At 44.1% G+C, this 18,328-nt stretch overlaps 1 protein-coding gene across 1 annotated transcript; it reads right to left on the bottom strand.

Annotated features, from left to right (window-relative positions):
• Positions 1-15,480: 15,480 nt before the first annotated feature.
• On the bottom strand, positions 15,481-18,328 carry LOC109554717 (secretoglobin family 1D member). Its single transcript, XM_019955385.2, has 3 exons — positions 18,173-18,328; positions 16,319-16,506; positions 15,481-15,612 (listed from the first exon to the last, which is right to left on the bottom strand). The coding sequence occupies exons 1-3, from the start codon at positions 18,225-18,227 to the stop codon at positions 15,547-15,549; spliced, it is 309 nt and encodes a 102-aa protein (XP_019810944.2). The 5' UTR covers positions 18,228-18,328; the 3' UTR covers positions 15,481-15,546.

Raw genomic sequence — 18,328 nt, 5'->3', positions numbered from 1 at the left:
TCCAGGTCACCACGCTAATCCTTCCCACAAATGAGGAAATGAGTCACAGGATAAACCTGGCATTGGACCAGGAAACAACAGCAAGAACCAACAAGAACCCAGACAGCCTATTTTTCTGTTGGTAGAAACTGAGGAGACAGAGTCTTTGGGACCCCAAACAATTTCAGAACTGCCATCAAGATATATGACATTCAGTTCAGTTCAGTTCAGCCACTCAGCCATGTCCGACTCTTTGCGACCCCATGGACTGCAGCATGCCAGGCCTCCCTGTCTATCACCAACTCCCAGAGTTTACTCAAACTCATGTCCATCGAGTCAGTGATGCTATCCAACCATCTCATCCTCTGTCATTCCCTTCTCCTCTCACCTTCGATCTTTCCCAGCATCAAGGTCTTTATAAATGAGTCAGTTCTTCACATCAGGTGGCCAAAGTATTGGACTTACAGCTTCAGCATCAGTCCTTCCAATGAATATTCAGGACTGATTTCCTTTAGGATGGACTGGTTGGATCTCCTTGCAGTCCAAGGGACTCTCAAGAGTCTTCTCCCAACACCACAGTTCAAAAGCATCATTTCTTTGGCACTCAGCCTTCTTCACAGTCCAACTCTCACATCCATACATGACTATTGGAAAAACCATAGCTTTGACCAGACAGACCTTTATTGGCAAAGTAATGTTATGCTTTTTAATATGCTGTCTAGGTTGGTCATAACTTTTCTTCCAAGGAGCAAGCCTCTTTCAATTTCATGGCCGCATTGTATGACTTGAAGTAAAATGAATGCAAATCTGCTTTCTGAATAAAGCAAAGCACAGCATTGCGAGCCTGTGTTGTCCTCCTTGTTTTTTATTATTATTGTGATCATCATTATCTCTTCTTCCTCCTCTTCCTCTTCCTCCACCTCTTGTTTCTACTCTCTTCTTCAAAGTACAAGTAGCATATGCTGTGGGTCTGTTCTGCGGGTTTACCGAGCACAAGAGCTGGGTGTGATACCACATACCTCCTCTGGGAGGCAGAGTTCTCTTGTCTATAGAAGATTTTTTTCTGTAAGGTGCTTTAAATTTGGGAAATGTTAAAAATTAAAAACACTAAAAATCTGCAAGGAGATCAAACCAGTCAATCCTAAAGGAAATCAGTCCTGAATATGCATTGGAAGGACTGATGTGAAGAACTGACTCATTGGAAAAGACTCATACTGGGAAAGATTGAAGACAGGAGGAGAAGGGGAGGACAGAGGATGAGATGGTTGGAAGGCATCACTGTCTGGTTGGACATGAGTTTGAGCAAGCTGTGGGAGTTGGTGATGGACAGGGAAGCCTGGCGTGCTGCAGTCCATGGGGTGGCAAAGAGTCGGACATGGCTGAGAGACTGAACTGAACTGAAAAATTAAAAATGTCTTACCTCTGTGAAGTTTGTTTTATCAAAGACTATCTCATTAGTTCACTCAGTTTCATCAATTTATTCTATTATAAATCTATGAATGAATTTTCATCTACTTTTAGTTAGGTTTTTAAGGTTTTTCTTCCACTGACACAAAGGATGTTGTGAAGTAGAAAAGCTGATTGCTTAGGGGAGGCAAAGCTGAATGGTGGAATGGCGATGGGATCTGGGTTCATACAGACGTGGATTTGAAGCATGGATGCAACACCTAATCACAAAGTGTCCTTGGACAAACTCGTGGTCATTCTGAGCTTCCTTTTCCTCACTGCTAAAAGGGGCATGAATGATGCCATGCTTGGTTTTGTCCAGATGTATGTATGTTTGTCTCTATGTAAAGAGCCTATCACAGGGCTTAAAACAGGGTATCATGTATTAGTGGGAGGTTCATTCATCCACCCACCCATCCATTCATCTATCCACCCATCCATTCATCTATCCATCCAGCCCACCACCCATTCATCTTTCCATCCATCTGTCCACCCATCCATCCATTCATCATTTAGCAATACCAGGAGCTTCTACTCTGACTGGGCCCTTTGCTATGTGTCACACATTCATCTGCAGGGATAAGTTAGACCCGGACCTTGCCCTTGTGGTGCTTACGGGGCAGGCAACAGACAAACCTTCAACCGAATGAGTGATATCACAAAGCAACAGCTCTAATAAAAAACCACTAAGGACAGCGTCCTGTAGGGAGGTCCAGGCAAGTTGTAGGAAGAAGGCCTTCTAAGCTTGGATGAGTGAACAGAATATCCAAGGGAAGTTCCGGGAAGAGTGTTCTATGCAGAGGGAACAGCAAGTACAGAGGCCCTGAGGAGCAGATTGTACTTGTCATGACAAGGAAAGCAAGAAATGTGTATCTCTTGGTGTCACAGGGGGGACAGGCTAGCCTCATAAGAGATAACCCACACCAGTTGAAATAGGGGTAATAGAAAGAGAATAGGAACAAGAGAAACAAGCTCAGCTTAGGTTTAAGGACTAGAGAGTCAGAGAAAAGAGTCAATAGTTAACTACCCATGAATGTATTACTTGCTCTTTGGATTATCTGGGACTCACCCCTTTCTGTCATTCAGCTGGAACATAAATTGCCGAGAACACTACTGATTTAGCCAGAGGGTGAGAAATAAGGAAGAAGGCTATGTTCTTACATACGTATTTTCCCCCAGGTGACCATTGCTGGTGATCTGCCTTCCAAAGACAAGTGAAGGACATTGGTAATGAAATCCCTGACCAGGACTTAATGGAGGCTCTGGCTGGTCACCCAGTTGTTGGGACATGCCTGTTATCTGCAAGGACCCTGGACCCCCTCAGAGGTTTATTACTCTGAAACAAATCCCACATCATGTATGTGGTGCCCACAATAAAGAGGGGTGTTCTCCATAGCAAGGGATGATTGTTCTTAAGTGAATTAAATAACAGCTCGCCTTGCAAAAGACTGCTTTGCAAGCCAGCATTTACAAGGAGAAATAGAAGAAATCTAAAGGTCAGGATGCTTGTGTTGTTGGCTTGATTTTGTTTTCTTTCCCAAAGGGATTTTGACCCAGGTCCCCAGATTAAGTCCTGACACTAGAGGAGTGAGGGGCCTTCAGTTTCTGTGTTTGAGTGACATTTATTGACCATCTACTATGATAAACCGCAGTGTAGAGATGAATTACTCACAAATTTTACCCTGACTGCTGGAGACACGGAGATGTGGGTTCGATTCTTGGGTCAGGAAGATCCCCTGGAGGAGGATGTGGCAATCCACTCTAGTATTCTTGCCTGGGAAATCCCGTGGACTGAGGAGCCTGGTGGGCTATAGTCCAAAGGGTCACAAAGAGTCAGACACGACTGAGCGACTAACACACACTTTTTCCCTGACTACCTTGTGTTTTGGGGGAGAAAGCATTTGGTAAGGGAGTATTATATTTGGTCTGGTATTGAGCTTATAGAAGACCTGAGATATGTTCATACTCATATTTTGGTCATTGGAGGCCGTGGCATATTTAATGTAAGTAATAACATTTAGTGACAACCATTTTGTCCCCCCCAGGGATTCATCCATTGACCCAAAAGTGTACCAAAATCATTTTGAAGTTTGTGTGCTCTATGCTCAGTTGTGTCTGAGTCTTGTGACCCCATGGACTGCAACCTACCAGGCTCCTCTGTCCATGGGATTCTCCAGGCAAGAATACTGGAGTGGGTTGTCATACTCTACTCCAGGGTATATTCCTGACCCAGGGGTCAAACCCGCATCTCTTACGTCCCCTGCACTGGCAGGTGGATTTTTTACGACTGCACCATGTTTTGAAATTTAGATGATCATGAAGTTATTTTTTTTTAATTGTAAGTGACCCAGATGAATCAACTCCACAATATTCTGGGGACAAGATAACATCCCTATTTCTTCATCTTCATTCCTTTGGTAAAACTGGTTCTGCTTCTCACCTCCAGGGCTGTGGGAACATTAACCCGGGGCATGTTCTTTGGAGGTGAGTCTCTGCTTCCTTAAGATCCTGCCAAAGTCTAAAAGTCTTGAGAACTAAAATATCACCAGTCATGTCAGTAAACAAGGATGTTTTTCTGGTGGAGAGGCACTTAACCAGGCCAGGAACTGCAGGACAGGCCCTGGCTTGGGAGACAATTTTGTCGTCAGTGAGTTGTCTGTTGTTCAAGCCATCAGGCCTTTCCTAGACCGGATGCCCCCCTTGCCTTGGGCTCAGCCCACTGTCGGGATTTCACAGCTGTGCCTCCGTGCACAATGGGAATAGTCTTAGGGATGTTGTACGGTCCTAGCGTGTTACAATATGTAAGTGCTTAGAACAGGACTGGGCACAGAGCAGGAACGGCCTACATGTCAGCTGCTAGCGATTAATTTTATAAAGTGGAGAAATGCCTTATGATCAACTTGGAAAGACTACTAGGACCTTTCGAGATGACTGAACTCTCTGCTTCAGCTTTACCTTCTCTAAAATACCCACGGAAGCCTTATGGTCAGATCCGAGGTGAAAGGGAATGAGTTTGAAAATAAAGCATTGTACCTTTTTTTAATTGGACTTCCCTGGTTGCTCAGTGGTAAAGAACCTGCCTGTTAATGCAGGACATGTGGGTTCAATCCCTGGGTCAGGAAGATTCCCTGGAGAAGGACATGGCAACCCACCCTAGCATTCTTGCCTGGGAAATTTCAGGAACAAAGGAGCCTGGTGGCCTACAGTCCATGGTGTCACAAAAGAGTAGGATATGACTTAGCAACTAATTAACTACAATCCCTTTTACTTTTTTATTTGGCTGCACTGGGTCTTAGTTGTGGCACATAGGATCTTTAGTCAGGGCATGTGGGATCTAATTCCCTGACCAGGGATTGAACCTGGTCTGCCTGCATTGGGAACACAGAGTCTTAGCCACTGGGCCCACCACCAGATGGCAACCCACTCCAGTATTCTTGCTTGGAGAATCCCATGGACAGAGGAGCCTGGCAGGCCACAGTCTTTGGGGTCGCAAGAGTCGGACACGACTGAGCAGCTAAACACACCAACACCAGGGAAGTTCCTAAAGCACTCTATCTTGATTCCAACATTCCACAGTGGCTACACCGATTTACATTCTCACCAACAGTGTAGGAATGTCGGACTGCAAGGAGATCCAACCAGTCCATCCTAAAGGAAATCAGTATTGGATATTCATTGGAAGGAATGAATTACAGTTTTGTCTGGTTATATGCCTGGGAATGGGATTGCTAGATGATAACGCAATTCTTTTTAATTTTTAAAGAAATCTCCATACTGTGCTCCACAGTTAGTTCCATTCAGTTTGGTGGCTCAGTGGTGTCCGACTCTTTGCAACCCCACTGCCTGCAGCACAACAGGCTTCCCTGTCCTTCACGCTCTCCCAGAGTTTGCTCAAACTCATGTGCATAGAGTCAATGATGCCACCCAACGATTTCATCTTCTGTCGTCCCCTTCTCCTCTTGCCTTCCATCTTTCCTAGAGTCAGGGTCTTTCCCAGTGAGTCAGCTCTTCACATCAGGTGGCCAAAGTATCGGAGCTTCGGCTTCAGCATCAGTCCTACGCATTGTTTTACAGCATTGACTTTATTTTCACCACCAGACTGAGTGACGCTTCCACTTTAGCCCAGCCTCTTCTTTCTTTATGGAGCTGTTTCTCCTTTCTTCTTCCGCAGCATATTGGACACCTACTGACCTGGAGGGCTCATTTCTGGGGTCATATCTTTTTGCCTGTTCATTGTGTTCATGGGGTTCTCAAAGCAAAGTCATTATAAAGAATGAAATTATGCCATTTGTGACAGCATGGATGGACCTGGAGATTATCATACCAAGTGAAGTAAGTCAGAGGGATTCTTGTGACCTGGACTTACACAACTGCCCCGTGTGAACTACGGACTGACCTCCGTGGGGGTCTGATAGTTTTCTTCTCCAGCTCTTTGCTCCCTGTGAGCCCTCCTTCCTCACTGTTCTTGCCTCAGTCCATCTGAGTTGAAAATCCTTATTTATTCCTGATGCCTCATCAAGGACAGCCGCGTGTTTTCATGCCCTTTCCTGGCCCCTCAATCTATGGAGATCTCCCTTCCAAGGTCCCTTTGGCTCTCCATGGTGAGCTCTCTTTTGATCTCTGCAGAATCTTGAATCCATGGCCCTTTCCTCCCTGTTCTGTTCCTTGAGGGCATGGCCGGTGCACCTCTGATTTTTGTGTGAAGGGAACTATGGTAAGTGCTTAATTAATCACTGTGTCAGTGTTTTTTTGAGATAGATCTTGAATTGATACAAAGACTTCACTGATGATAATACCTGCTTTTACTACTAAGTCTATTTAGAAAGAGAAGCTTATTTAAACTTGACTCTCTACTAAAGGATCAAACTCAACATTAAAAGCAGGCATTAGCCTGACATCCTGGTGCTAACACTATCTTCTTTATGCTCTGGATGAGGACTTTGGAGTCAAAATAAGTAGAGGACAGGTCAAGAGAGAAGGAAGTTGGAACCCAAGCCGTCCGCGGACTGTGTCACCTCCTTGTCTCCAAGAAGTAAGCGTTACCTTGATCCAATCTAACCTGGATCCATCCACGGACTTAGAGTGGTGAGCCGGATTTGGAAGCTGAGCCAGGATCAAGAGTCACCTCCAGCTAATTCTTTTTGGCTCATCCACCAAAATCCTGCACTTTACACAACTGACATTTCCAAAAACTCTGTGGTTAAGCTTTTAATCCCCATACCCATGTGATAGCTACATGGCTAATTAGGTATTTACGCCATTCTCTTCTCTGTTCAGCTGGTAACTTTCCCCTCACTTCATGGCCACTTTTTGTTGCTAACCATTGACATCCTCAGTTGTGAACCTCTGGTCCTTAGGGACATTGTGAAGGGTATATGGAAGAACTTGTATGAAGTATTTCCATTGCTAGAACAGTGATTGTCTACTGTGGCTGGTACCCATGCTCCTTCCTCCAGCACTGTGGACATTTGTCAGTGGTACCCCACTCCAGTACTCTTGCCTGGAAAATCCCATGGACAGAGGGCCTGGTGGGCTGTAGTCCATGGGGTGGCTAAGAGTCGGACACAACTGAGCGACTTCACTTTCACTTTTCACTTTCATGCATTGGAGAAGGAAATGGCAACCCACTCCAGTGTTCTTGCCTGGAGAATCCCAGGGACGGGGGAGCCTCGTGGGCTGCCGTCTATGGGGTCGCACAGAGTCAGACATGACTGAAGCGACTTAGCAGCAGCAGCAGCAGAGATGTTTTGGGTGTCAACACTGTGGACATTTGTCAGTGTCTAGAGATGTTTTGGGTGTCCGCACAGGGTGGATGGTATGTTGTTTGCATCAAGTGGGTAGAGACCAGGGATGCTGCTGGACAACCTGCAATGCCCGGGCATCTACTCAAAGAAGACTTCTTCAGCCTCAGATGTCAGTAAAGCCATGGTTGAGAAATTCAAGACTAGGGAAACATCTAAGTTGTTTGTCCTTGTGATGATGGATCAATAGGTCTAGGTAGCTACCTACTCTGGGGCTGTAAGTGCAGCCCCAGGGCAGACAGATGCTGGCAGGAGTGTGGGCATCTGCAGCCTCCAGTATAGGGGTGTTCAGCTTCATATCCATGGCTTTTCCCCAGTTTGTCCTCACTCCTGGGGGGGTGGGTGGGGAGGGTGGGGGTAGGGTTCTTTCTCCTCTATTATACTCATCCACTTTGTCTTTCAAGATCTGACTCAGCCACCACCTGCCTAAGCAACTCTTTCTTCCCAGAGGATGCAAACTCTTAGGAGCTTTGTTCATCCTTGAATATCTAGTGGTTGCTCATTTCTATAATTGACTCTCATTCTCAGTGATATACCTCTTACTTTTCTTCAGTTCTCACTCATGTCTTGTCACTTAATGATAATTAATTCCTTAAGGAAATTCAGTAATTCTCTCAACAGAACACATCCAGCTTCTCCTAAGTTTGGTGTAGCATAGATTCCAAGTTGACCATAGATAATTTTAAGCATTGTAACCAACTTTTAGGGTCAGACTTTGCTACAAACCATTTTTTCAGCCCCCTTTCTTCTATCCAGGCTGTTCTTTTCATTTGTCTTACACCTTCCTGTACTTTTCAGAATTTTTGTTTAAAATAACAACATCATATCAGATCAGATCAGTCGCTCAGTCGTGTCCGACTCTTTGCGACCCCATGAATCACAGCATGCCAGGCCACCCTGTCCATCACCAACTCCCGGAGTTCACTCAGACTCACATCCATCGAGTCAGTGATGCCATCCAGCCATCTCATCCTCTGTCGTCCCCTTCCCCTCCTGCCCCCAATCCCTCCCAGCATCAGAGTCTTTTCCAATGAGTCAACTCTTCGCATGAGGTGGCCAAAGTACTGGAGTTTCAGCTTTAGCATCATTCCTTCCAAAGAAATCCCAGGGCTGATCTCCTTCAGAATGGACTGGTTGGATCTCCTTGCAGTCCAAGGGACTCTCAAGAGTCTTCTCCAACACCACAGTTCAAAAGCATCAATTCTTTGGCGCTCAGCCTTCTTCACAGTCCAACTCTCACATCCATACATGACCACAGGAAAAACCATAGCCTTGACTAGACGGACCTTTGTTGGCAAAGTAATGTCTCTGCTTTACAATATGCTATCTAGGTTGGTCATAACTTTCCTTCCAAGGAGTAAACATCTTTTAATTTCATGGCTGCAGTCACCATCTGTAGTGATTTTGGAGCCCAAAAAAACAGTCTGACACTGTTTCCACTGTTTCCCCATCTATTTCCCATGAAGTGATGGGACCGGATACCATGATCTTCGTTTTCTGAATGTTGAGCTTTAAGCCAACTTTTTCACTCTCCACTTTCACTTTCATCAAGAGGCTTTTGAGTTCCTCTCCACTTTCTGCCATAAGGGTGGTGTCATCTGCATATCTGAGGTTATTGATATTTCTCCCGGCAATCTTGATTCCAGCTTGTGTTTCTTCCAGTCCAGCGTTTCTCATGATGTACTCTGCATAGAAGTTAAATAAACAGGGTGACAATATACAGCCTTGACGAACTCCTTTTCCTATTTGGAACCAGTCTGTTGTTCCATGTCCAGTTCTAACTGTTGCTTCCTGACCTGCATACAAATTTCTCAAGAGGCAGATCAGGTGGTCTGGTATTCCCATCTCTTTCAGAATTTTCCACAGTTTATTGTGATCCACACAGTCAAAGGCTTTGGCATAGTCAATAAAGCAGAAATAGATATTTTTCTGGAACTCTCTTGCTTTTTCTATGATCCAGCGGATGTTGGCAATTGGATCTCTGGTTCCTCTGCCTTTTAGTATTGTTCAAAAACAAAAATATTGAAAAACAGTTTTCACAGAATAGAGAGCCCAGAAAAACCCCACACTCCTACAATCAATTCATCTTCAACAAAGGAGGGAAGGATATACGATGGAGAAGAGACGGTTTCTTCAGCAAGTGGTGTTGGGGAAGCTGGACAGCTGTATGTAAATTGATGAAGTTAGAGCACACCCTTATGCTATCCAGAAAAATAAACTCAAAATGGCTTAAAGGTTAAATGTAGACATGACACCATGAAATTCCTAGTTGAGAACACAGGTATAACAACCTCTGACATGAATCATAGCAATGTCTTCTTAGGTCATCTCCCAAGACAAGAGGAGTAAAAGTGAAGTAAACTAACGGGGGAGCTTCTCTGGTTGCTTGGTGGTAAAGAATCTGCCTGCCAACGCAGGAGGTGCAAGTTCAATCCCTGGGTCAGGAAGATCCCCTGGAGAAGGGAAGGGCACCCACTTCAATATTCTTGCCTGGGAAAATCCCATGGACAGAGGAGCCTGGTGAGCTACAGTTCACAGTGTTGCAAAAGAGTTGGTCAGATACAACTTAGGGACTCAACAACAAAACTAATGGGACCTAATTAAACTTAAAAGCTTTTGCACGGCAAAGGAAACCACAAACTAAATTAAAAGATAGTCTATGGACTGGGAGAAAATATTTGTGAACTGTGCATTCAACAAGGGCTTAATTTCCAAAATATATAAGCATACAACTCAATATTCAGAAAAAACAAGCAAGCCAATAAAAAAAAAAGGCAGAAGATGTAAATAGATATCTTACCAAAGCAGACATACAGATGGCCAATAGGCAAGTGGAAAGAAGCTCAATATTGCTTATTATGAAAGAAGGACAAAGCAAAACTACAATGAGGCACTGCTTCACACTGGTCAGAATGGCTATCATCAAAAAGTCTACAAATAATATACACTGAAGAGGTTGTGGAATAAAGGGAACTCTTCTACACTGTTGGTGGGAATGTAAATTGGTGCAGCCACTATGGGAACAGTAAGGAGATTCCTTAAAAAACTAAAAATAGAGTTGCCATATGATCCAGCGATCCCATTCCTGAGCATATACCTGAAGAAAACTCTAATTTGAAAAGTACATGCACTCCAATGTTCATAGCAGCACTGTTTACAGTCGCCAAGACATGGAAGCAATCTAAGTGTTCACCCACAGATAAATTGATAAAGAAGGCGTGATATATACCTACAAAGGAATATGACTGAGCCATAATAGAGAATGATATAATGCCAATTACAGCCACATGGATGGACCAAGAGATTATCATACTATGTGAAGTAAGTCAGACAAAGACAAATATTATATTACATCACTTCTATGTGGAATCTAATGAATGATACAAATAAACTTCTTTATGAAACAGAAACAGATTCACAGATACAGAAAGCAGACTTATGGTTACCAAAGGGAAAAGGGGGTGAAGAGGATGGGGGAGGAATGAATTAGGAGTTTAGGATTAGCAGATACAAACTATGATGCATAAAAGAGATAAACAACAAGGCCTCACTGTATAGCATAGGAAACTGTATTCAATATCTTATAATAAACTACAATGGAAAACAATCTGAAAAAGAATGTATATAGATAATCGAATCACTTTGCTGTATACCAGAAACGAGCACGACATTGTGAATCAATTATACTTCAATTTAAAAAACAAAAGAGCAAATTCCCTGGTGGTGCGGTGGTTAGGAATCAGCATTTTCATTGTTTTGGCACTGGTTCAATCCCTGGTCAGGAACCTAAGATTCTGCAAGTTGCACAACAGGGCAAAAGAAAAGAAAAAGATGAACATTGGGGTACACGTGTCTCTTTCCCTTCTGGTTTCCTCAGTGTGTATGCCCAGCAGTGGGATTGCTGGATCATAAGGCAGTTCTATTTCCAGTAAAGAATACATTTGAATCCAGTAAAGTTCTAATGAGGTGGATGAAACTGGAGCGTATTATACAGAGTGAAGTAAGCCAGAAGGAAAAGCACCAATACAGTATACTGATGCATATATATGGAATTTAGAAAGATGGTAACAATAACCCTGTGTATGAGACAGCAAAAGAGACACTGATGTATAGAACAGTCTTGTGGACTCTGTGGGAGAGGGAGAGGGTGGGAAGATTTGGGAGAATGGCATTGAAACGTGTAAAATATCATGTATGAAACGAGTTGCCAGTCCAGGTTCGATGCACGATACTGGATGCTTGGGGCTGGTGCACTGGGACGACCCAGAGGGATGGTATGGGGAGGGAGGAGGGAGGAGGGTTCAGGATGGGGAACACATGTATACCTGTGGCAGATTCATTTTGATATTTGGCAAAACTAATACAATTATGTAAAGTTTAAAAATTAAATTAAATTAAAAAAATATCAAAAAAAAAGAAAAGAAAAAGAATATTTAAAACTTAGAGAGAAAAGGAGTTCCCAAGGAACAACATTAGACACCTTCCATTCCCATCCTCACCATGTACCCTCATTCTCATCTACCACTTTTTTAATTGTCTCCTGATGTTGACATGTTCTCAATATTTTTTCTGTTCTCTACTGGTTAATATATAAAAATCCATGTTATTTCCTGTATATACAGGATTGCATGCTTCTTTCCACAGGCTTCCCTGGTGGCTCAGTGGTAAAGAATACGCCTTCCAGTGCAGAAGATGTGGGTTTGGTCCCTGGGTCCGGAAGATACCCTGGAGAAGGTGATGGCAAACCATTCCAGTATTTTTGCTTGGACGGTCCCATGGACAGAGGAGCCTGGTGGGCTACAGTCCATGGGGTTGCCAAAGGGTCAGACGTGACTCAGTGACTAAACAGCAGCATACTTCTTTCTTCATCTACTTCCTCTTTTTTGTAATGCACATCCTCTAATACCTTTTGACAAAAAGCTCATTGGAGGCAAAACTTTTGAGGATTTGCACTTCTGAAATATCTTTATTTTCATGTTTAAATGATAGTTGATTGCATATAGAGTTATATTTGTATTTAGCTTCAGATAAAGAAAGCTGAGCGACAAAGAACTGACATTTTTGAACTGTGGTGTTGAAGAAGACTCTTGAGAGTCCCTTGGACTGCAAGGAGATCAAACTAGTCCATCCTAAAGGAAATCAGTTCTGAATATTCATTGGAAGGACTGATGCTGAAGCTGAAACTCCAATACTTTGGCCACCTGATGTGAAGAACTGACTCGTTGGAAAAGACCCTGATGCTGGGAAAGATTGAAGACTGGAGGAGAAGGGGACGACAGAGGATGAGATGGTTGGATGGCATCACCGACTTGATGGACATGAGTTTGAGCAAGCTCCAGGAATTGGTGATGGACCGGGAGGCCTGGTGTGCTGCAGTCCACGGGGTTGCAAAAAGTTGGACGTGACTGAGCGACTGAACTGATAGCTGCAGGTCAGAGCCTTTGAATTTTTAGTTTTACTTCTGTATCTTCTAGTTTCGTGTTTTTTTACAGTTGATTGTTAATTGGAGGATAACTGTTTTATATGTTGTGTACAACACCATGAATAAGCTATTAGTATACATCTATCCCTTCCCTCTTGAGCTGATTCCGTTTTTATTCTCCATCTTCGGGTATGACTTAGTGTTTCTTTCTGAAAGCAGCATCTTTCTTTAGAGTAAGTTAAAGTCACAGAAAGTCACAAAATGTGTTTGGTTGTGGGGAGTGAGTGGATTATTCAATTTCATATTCTTCATTTATAGGAAATTTTCTCACAGTATTTCTTTGGAGATTTCCTTATCATTGTGATCTCTTCCATTCTGGAATTCTACTAGTTGGATTTCTTGGATCGACACCCAGGGACTGAGTTGTGGAAGTCCTCATGTGTAGTGTCCACGGTGGGCCTTGATCCTCCCAGCAATGATTCCAATTTGGGTTTCTCAGAGTGTTGCAAGAGCTCCATGAATCCCTGTGTCCACGAAGCATCGTGTGTAGACTGAATATGTAATGTGTTTCACAAAATAAGGACTAAATTAAGCACGTGTATTTCCTGATGTGATTAAAAATACACTTATTATAAAAACATTGTTATTCATTGATAATCATTATCTTCTGTTTCTCAATTAAGTGATTGTGTAAATATACCCCATGTAATTTGAGAGTGCTGTCAAATGAATAATAAGTTCTGTTACTTGAAGCATTTGGAAACACGTACCCTTGTATTTACAGAAGTGGTCTCAGATTCACATCCCAATTTTAGAAGGCTCACTTTGGCATCCGTGAGGAGGTATCACAGGAGGGGTATCACAGAGCCCAGGAGACCATTTAAGAGACTTTGGTCCAAGCCGGGAAGGATGAGGGCTGGATTGTGACGATGGCTGTGGGGATGGAAAGGAGGGCCTACTCAGAAGCCACAGTGGAGGGGGCAGAACTTAGTGAATCTGCAGATGTCAGAGGCGAGATGAGCTGTAGTAAGCTGACAAAGCTCCTTAAAGATATCCATATCTTAACCCCTAAAATTTGTAACATTATCCTTCCAAGGCTCAAAAAAAAAAAAAAAAAAAAAAAGACTTCACAGATGTGATAAAGTTACAGATTTTGAGATGGGGACATTTAACCTGAATTCTCAAGGGTCCTCTAAATGCAATCCCACGTGTTTTATATGAAGGAGGTAGAGGGAGATTTGGCAATGTGATCCCACAGGGCAGAGATCGGAGTGATGTGGGTGCAAAATAAAGAATGCTATCAGTCATCAAAGCTGGAAGAAGCCATAACAGATTTCTACCTAGATCTTCCAGAGGGAGCATGGCCCTCCTGACACAATGATTTCAGTAAAGTGTAACAGATTTGGGGGTTCTGCCCTCTGAACTTTGAGAAAATAATTTGACTGAAGTCACCACGTGTAGGATCGTGTGTTACAGCAGCCACTGGAAACTGGTCCAGAAGCCTATGATATCTTCCAGTTTTCACTAGATGATGGGTCAAGTAGCTGGGAGGGGGTCACCTGGAAGAGGAGTAGGTTACGGGCAGATGGTGTTTTCAGTTTTATACTTTCCTTCAGCTGTAACTGTGGAGTGCTTGAAGGGTGTTGTCCAGGTGGTAGCTGGATGCTTGCTTCTGGAGTTCTTGGGACAGTTGGAGAGAGGAAGCATTAAGCCAAGAGGTTGGTGAAGGTAGAGATGCCGATGATCAATGTGATTGTGCAGAGTGAGAAGGAGTTAACCGTTGGCTGAGCCCTGAGTATTCACTAAAAACTGAGAAGAAAATGGAGAACAAATTGCACTGGACAATTCATAGGTTTGAAACCACAGTGAAGGTAAAAGGACCAAGCAGTTTGGTTATGGTTAATATGAGGACAAAGTATGAATGATGCTGCTGGTTGGAGGTCACGTGACTGGCCAGATATGTTGTGCATACTGCATGCGTGCTCAGCCGCTTCAGTCGTGCCTGGCTCTTTGTGACCCCATGGACTGTAGCCCTCCAGGCTCCTCTGTCCATGGGATCACCAGGCAAGAATACTGGAGTGGGTTGCCATGCCCTTCTGCAGGGGCTCTTCCTGACCCAGGGATCAAACCCACATCTCCTGCATCTCCTGCATTGCAGGCAGATTCTTTACCCCTGAGCCACTGGGGAAGCCCCAGATATGATGTGCTGCTGCTGCTGCTAAGTTGATTCAGTCGTGTCCGACTCTGTGAGACCCCATAGATGGCAGCCCACCAGGATCCCCCATCCCTGGGATTCTCCAGGCAAGAACACTGGAGTGGGTTGCCATGATGTGGGTATCCCTCAAATCAAGACCAGTAACAGGAATGTTTAACTGCTTTTTACCCTTAAGTATCCCTTCATCCTCTGGTGGCTCAGTGGTAGAGAATCCGCCTGCCAGTGCAGGAGCCGTGTTTGATCCCTGGGTTGGGAATATCCCCTGGAGAAGGAAATGGTAATGCATTCCAGTATTCTTGCCTGCGAAATCCCATGGGCAGAGAAGCCTGGTGGGCTATAGTCCATGAGGTGGCAAAAGAGTCAGACAAGACTGAGAGACTAAACAGCAGCAACACCCCTTCATCATGGCACCATGAGTGGAAAACCTGCAGAGAAATGCAGACTGATACATAACCAGATATTTCTTCCTGAGAGCCCTGCACCTCAGGTTTCTGTGGCTAACTGGATATTGGGCCTCTAAAATTTACTAGTCATGACGCTCAATGGTCACTTCATGATGAAAACCACCCCTACTCAAAGCCAGAAACAGCTGAATAATAACAGGACAAGCAGAGAAGTGCAGGGTAAATCATTTATTGAGCAAGATGTTGAAACCTCTACATTTTCAATGGAAGATCAGGTGATTATGCAGAAGAAGGATTTAGTACAGCTTTCACATCTGTGACAGTACAATTCAGCAGTATTTTCCCCTGAAACAGAAAAAGAAAGAAAGAAAGGAGAGATCATTCTTGTTGCTGGAGATGACACATTAACTACATTAACACAGACTCTCATTCACAACTACATGGTCGATGAAATTTCAACCAGCCAAAGGCAAGTGGGAGGGCCCGAGGCAGGAAGCCAGAGTGTATGGTCAATGACATGGACCTGGTACAATCACAGCAAACCACGCAAGTCAGGAAAGAATCCTTTCCATAGACAAGCAGATAAACCGTGAGGTGGTCATCATGGGCAGGACTTGGGTTTCCAAAGGAGGGAGGAGGATGAAGTTTGGAGCGGGCAGTCCAGGCATTCTTTTCTCTGATCTCCCAGGAACCCCACATGTTCAGTCCAAAGGGGACACAGGGTTACAGGATCGGGGCGGGAGTGAGGGGAGAGTAGGACAATCTCCTGCTGCTCTGAGCCTTACGATGGGGCCAGGACAGCACACGTCCTCCTCCTCAGGACACTCTGGACCACTTGGCACCCAGGGGAGTGACCCCAGAAGGAGGAACATGTCCAGAGGCCCTGTGCAATCTTCCCTAGGGGAGCTCGGCAGGCGGGATGTCACCATCCAGCCGGTGGCCAAGGGTCGGAAGTGAGCAGTGACAGCTGCCCGCTTTGGACCAGCCCGCTGAGCCCACTCCTGGCATGTGTAGCTGAGCAGAAGCTTCTGTGCAGCAAGAAGGATATTACCAGTATGTTGGTAATGATTAATCTGTTTTTGACTGAGAATCTATCCGTGCATTGCTTCACTTCCATCTTGGCAGCCACGGCTTCTGGAGGTGCATTGTACTTGGCAAGTGACAGCCTGTACAGCAGGTCAGGAAAGTAGAAGAACTCTGTCAGATCCGCAGCAAACGTTGGACAGACAATTGCATTGGCTGGAGCAGAAGGAAAAGAGATACAATTGATGTAGGGAAAGTCACTTTCCCCCGTGGTTCTCTGAATTAGAACAAGACAGCAACCCCAAGGGTGTTACAATCTCATCTGGTAATTGTGCCAATGGCAGCGTGGGACCCTAGGGCTGTGACTCCTCAAGACCCCGGAGCAAGTGGCTGAGCCAGGACTAGAAATCAGTTTCCCTGAGTTCAGTTTTTTTCCTTTTTTAAAAGTACACCCACTACTTTCCAAAGCTCCCTTGCTTTGCTGAAATTCACTTTCCTTCGATTTAAAAAAAAAATCAAGTTTTGCCTATCAGTTGAGTGACATCGTATTTTGTCTTGGATACTGGGGAAGAGGAGATTCTAGGAACTGAGTTTTCAAGTGAATGGTAGAATCAGATCTTACCAGCGATCACAGAAGGGAGGAAGAATAAACCTGGAGAAGAGTATGTAAACTATATGCTACTTTGAGACTAAATCAAAGCATAGGTTTCTATCATTGGATGCAGATGTAGCTAAAAAAAAAATCTAATCAATTTGAACACATTTGAAGCTTATACACAAAGTGATGATTGACTCTTGTATTCTGTAGTGATGTACAGAATTCTTAGAGAAGGTGAGAGGTAGGAATGGGTGCTCATTCCTGACCCCACCAGAAGGGTGCTGAGGCCAGAAGTGATCACCTTTTCCTGGTCTGGATTGTCCATCCCCACCAACTCTTGACAACCACCTGGCAGCCTGGGATGTATTCTGTCAAGGCTCTGATCTGCCCCCTGGTCAGACATCAAACTATGCAGGGAATTTGAAAGGGCAGCACAGGGAAAGAGAAGGACGTTTAGCAAGTTCGATAAAAGAGAAACACTCAAAGAGACTTGCACCAGTATTGACGGCATGAAGCAGAGCAAAAGTATGGATGAACAAGTGGCTGGAATTAATTGTAGAAAAATGAAGTCTGTGACTCTAATGATCACACTAGTTCTACCATCATTGGTGGAAAGACTCCTAGGAAACAAGTGGCATTTGTAGATATACTGAGTGCTGCTTATTTGCAGACCCCATTTGAAGATCTTATATTCAGAGATTCAGAGAACACTGACTCTTCCTGAAGTAAAAATCTCTCCCCAAAACCCTTCCAGCTGTAACATTTTCTGAGTCTGAGTCTATTAGTTAAAAAGGCTGTCAACTCAGCTGTCACCTAAGAAACTCTAGGAGCAAGAACAGTGGTAACTACTAAATATCTAGACTCTTGACACACTTAATCCCACTTTATTGTGGTAAACTACTCTTGCTGGACCCTGAAAAATGGAATGAGAAGAGGATTATCTGGAGAGACTAAGCATTTTGTTCAAGGTCAAAGTACTGTGATTCACATCCAAATCTTACTAGGTCACACTGCTTCTGAAACACAGATCACAGACGAGGAGTGAGACTTTGGGTAGAAAGCTTTTAAAATTTGCCTGCAATGAGTTTTTGGTAAGAGTTCTAGAATATATTGGAAATTGATCAAATGGGGCCTGGGCTGGTGGGGGACTCACTGTCAAGTAGAGGAAGAGGTTTGGATTCTGATATGTTGCTTCCCCACTCCCCAGATAAGTTCACCCAGTGAAAATACAAGGGAAAAGTTCTCACCAAGGCTGGTGCTGGGCAGATTAGAAAGGATACTCACCCTCGTAGTAGCAAAGGGCCAGAGTAACCAGCAGGGCAGTCACAGACAGCCTCATGGTTTATTTTGCTTTGAGTTTTCAGCCTTGGTGAATGACAAGCAATCAGGAGCTGGACTCAGGAGCCTGGGGAGCCCAGGGCTATTTGTACCTGGAGAGCT

The sequence above is a fragment of the Bos indicus genome, chromosome 29 (genome assembly GCF_029378745.1).
Source record: "Bos indicus isolate NIAB-ARS_2022 breed Sahiwal x Tharparkar chromosome 29, NIAB-ARS_B.indTharparkar_mat_pri_1.0, whole genome shotgun sequence".
In the NCBI taxonomy this organism is placed as follows: Eukaryota; Metazoa; Chordata; class Mammalia; order Artiodactyla; family Bovidae; genus Bos; species Bos indicus.
The sequence above is the reverse complement of the archived record's forward strand: the minus strand, read 5'-3'. Positions and strand labels throughout refer to the sequence as shown.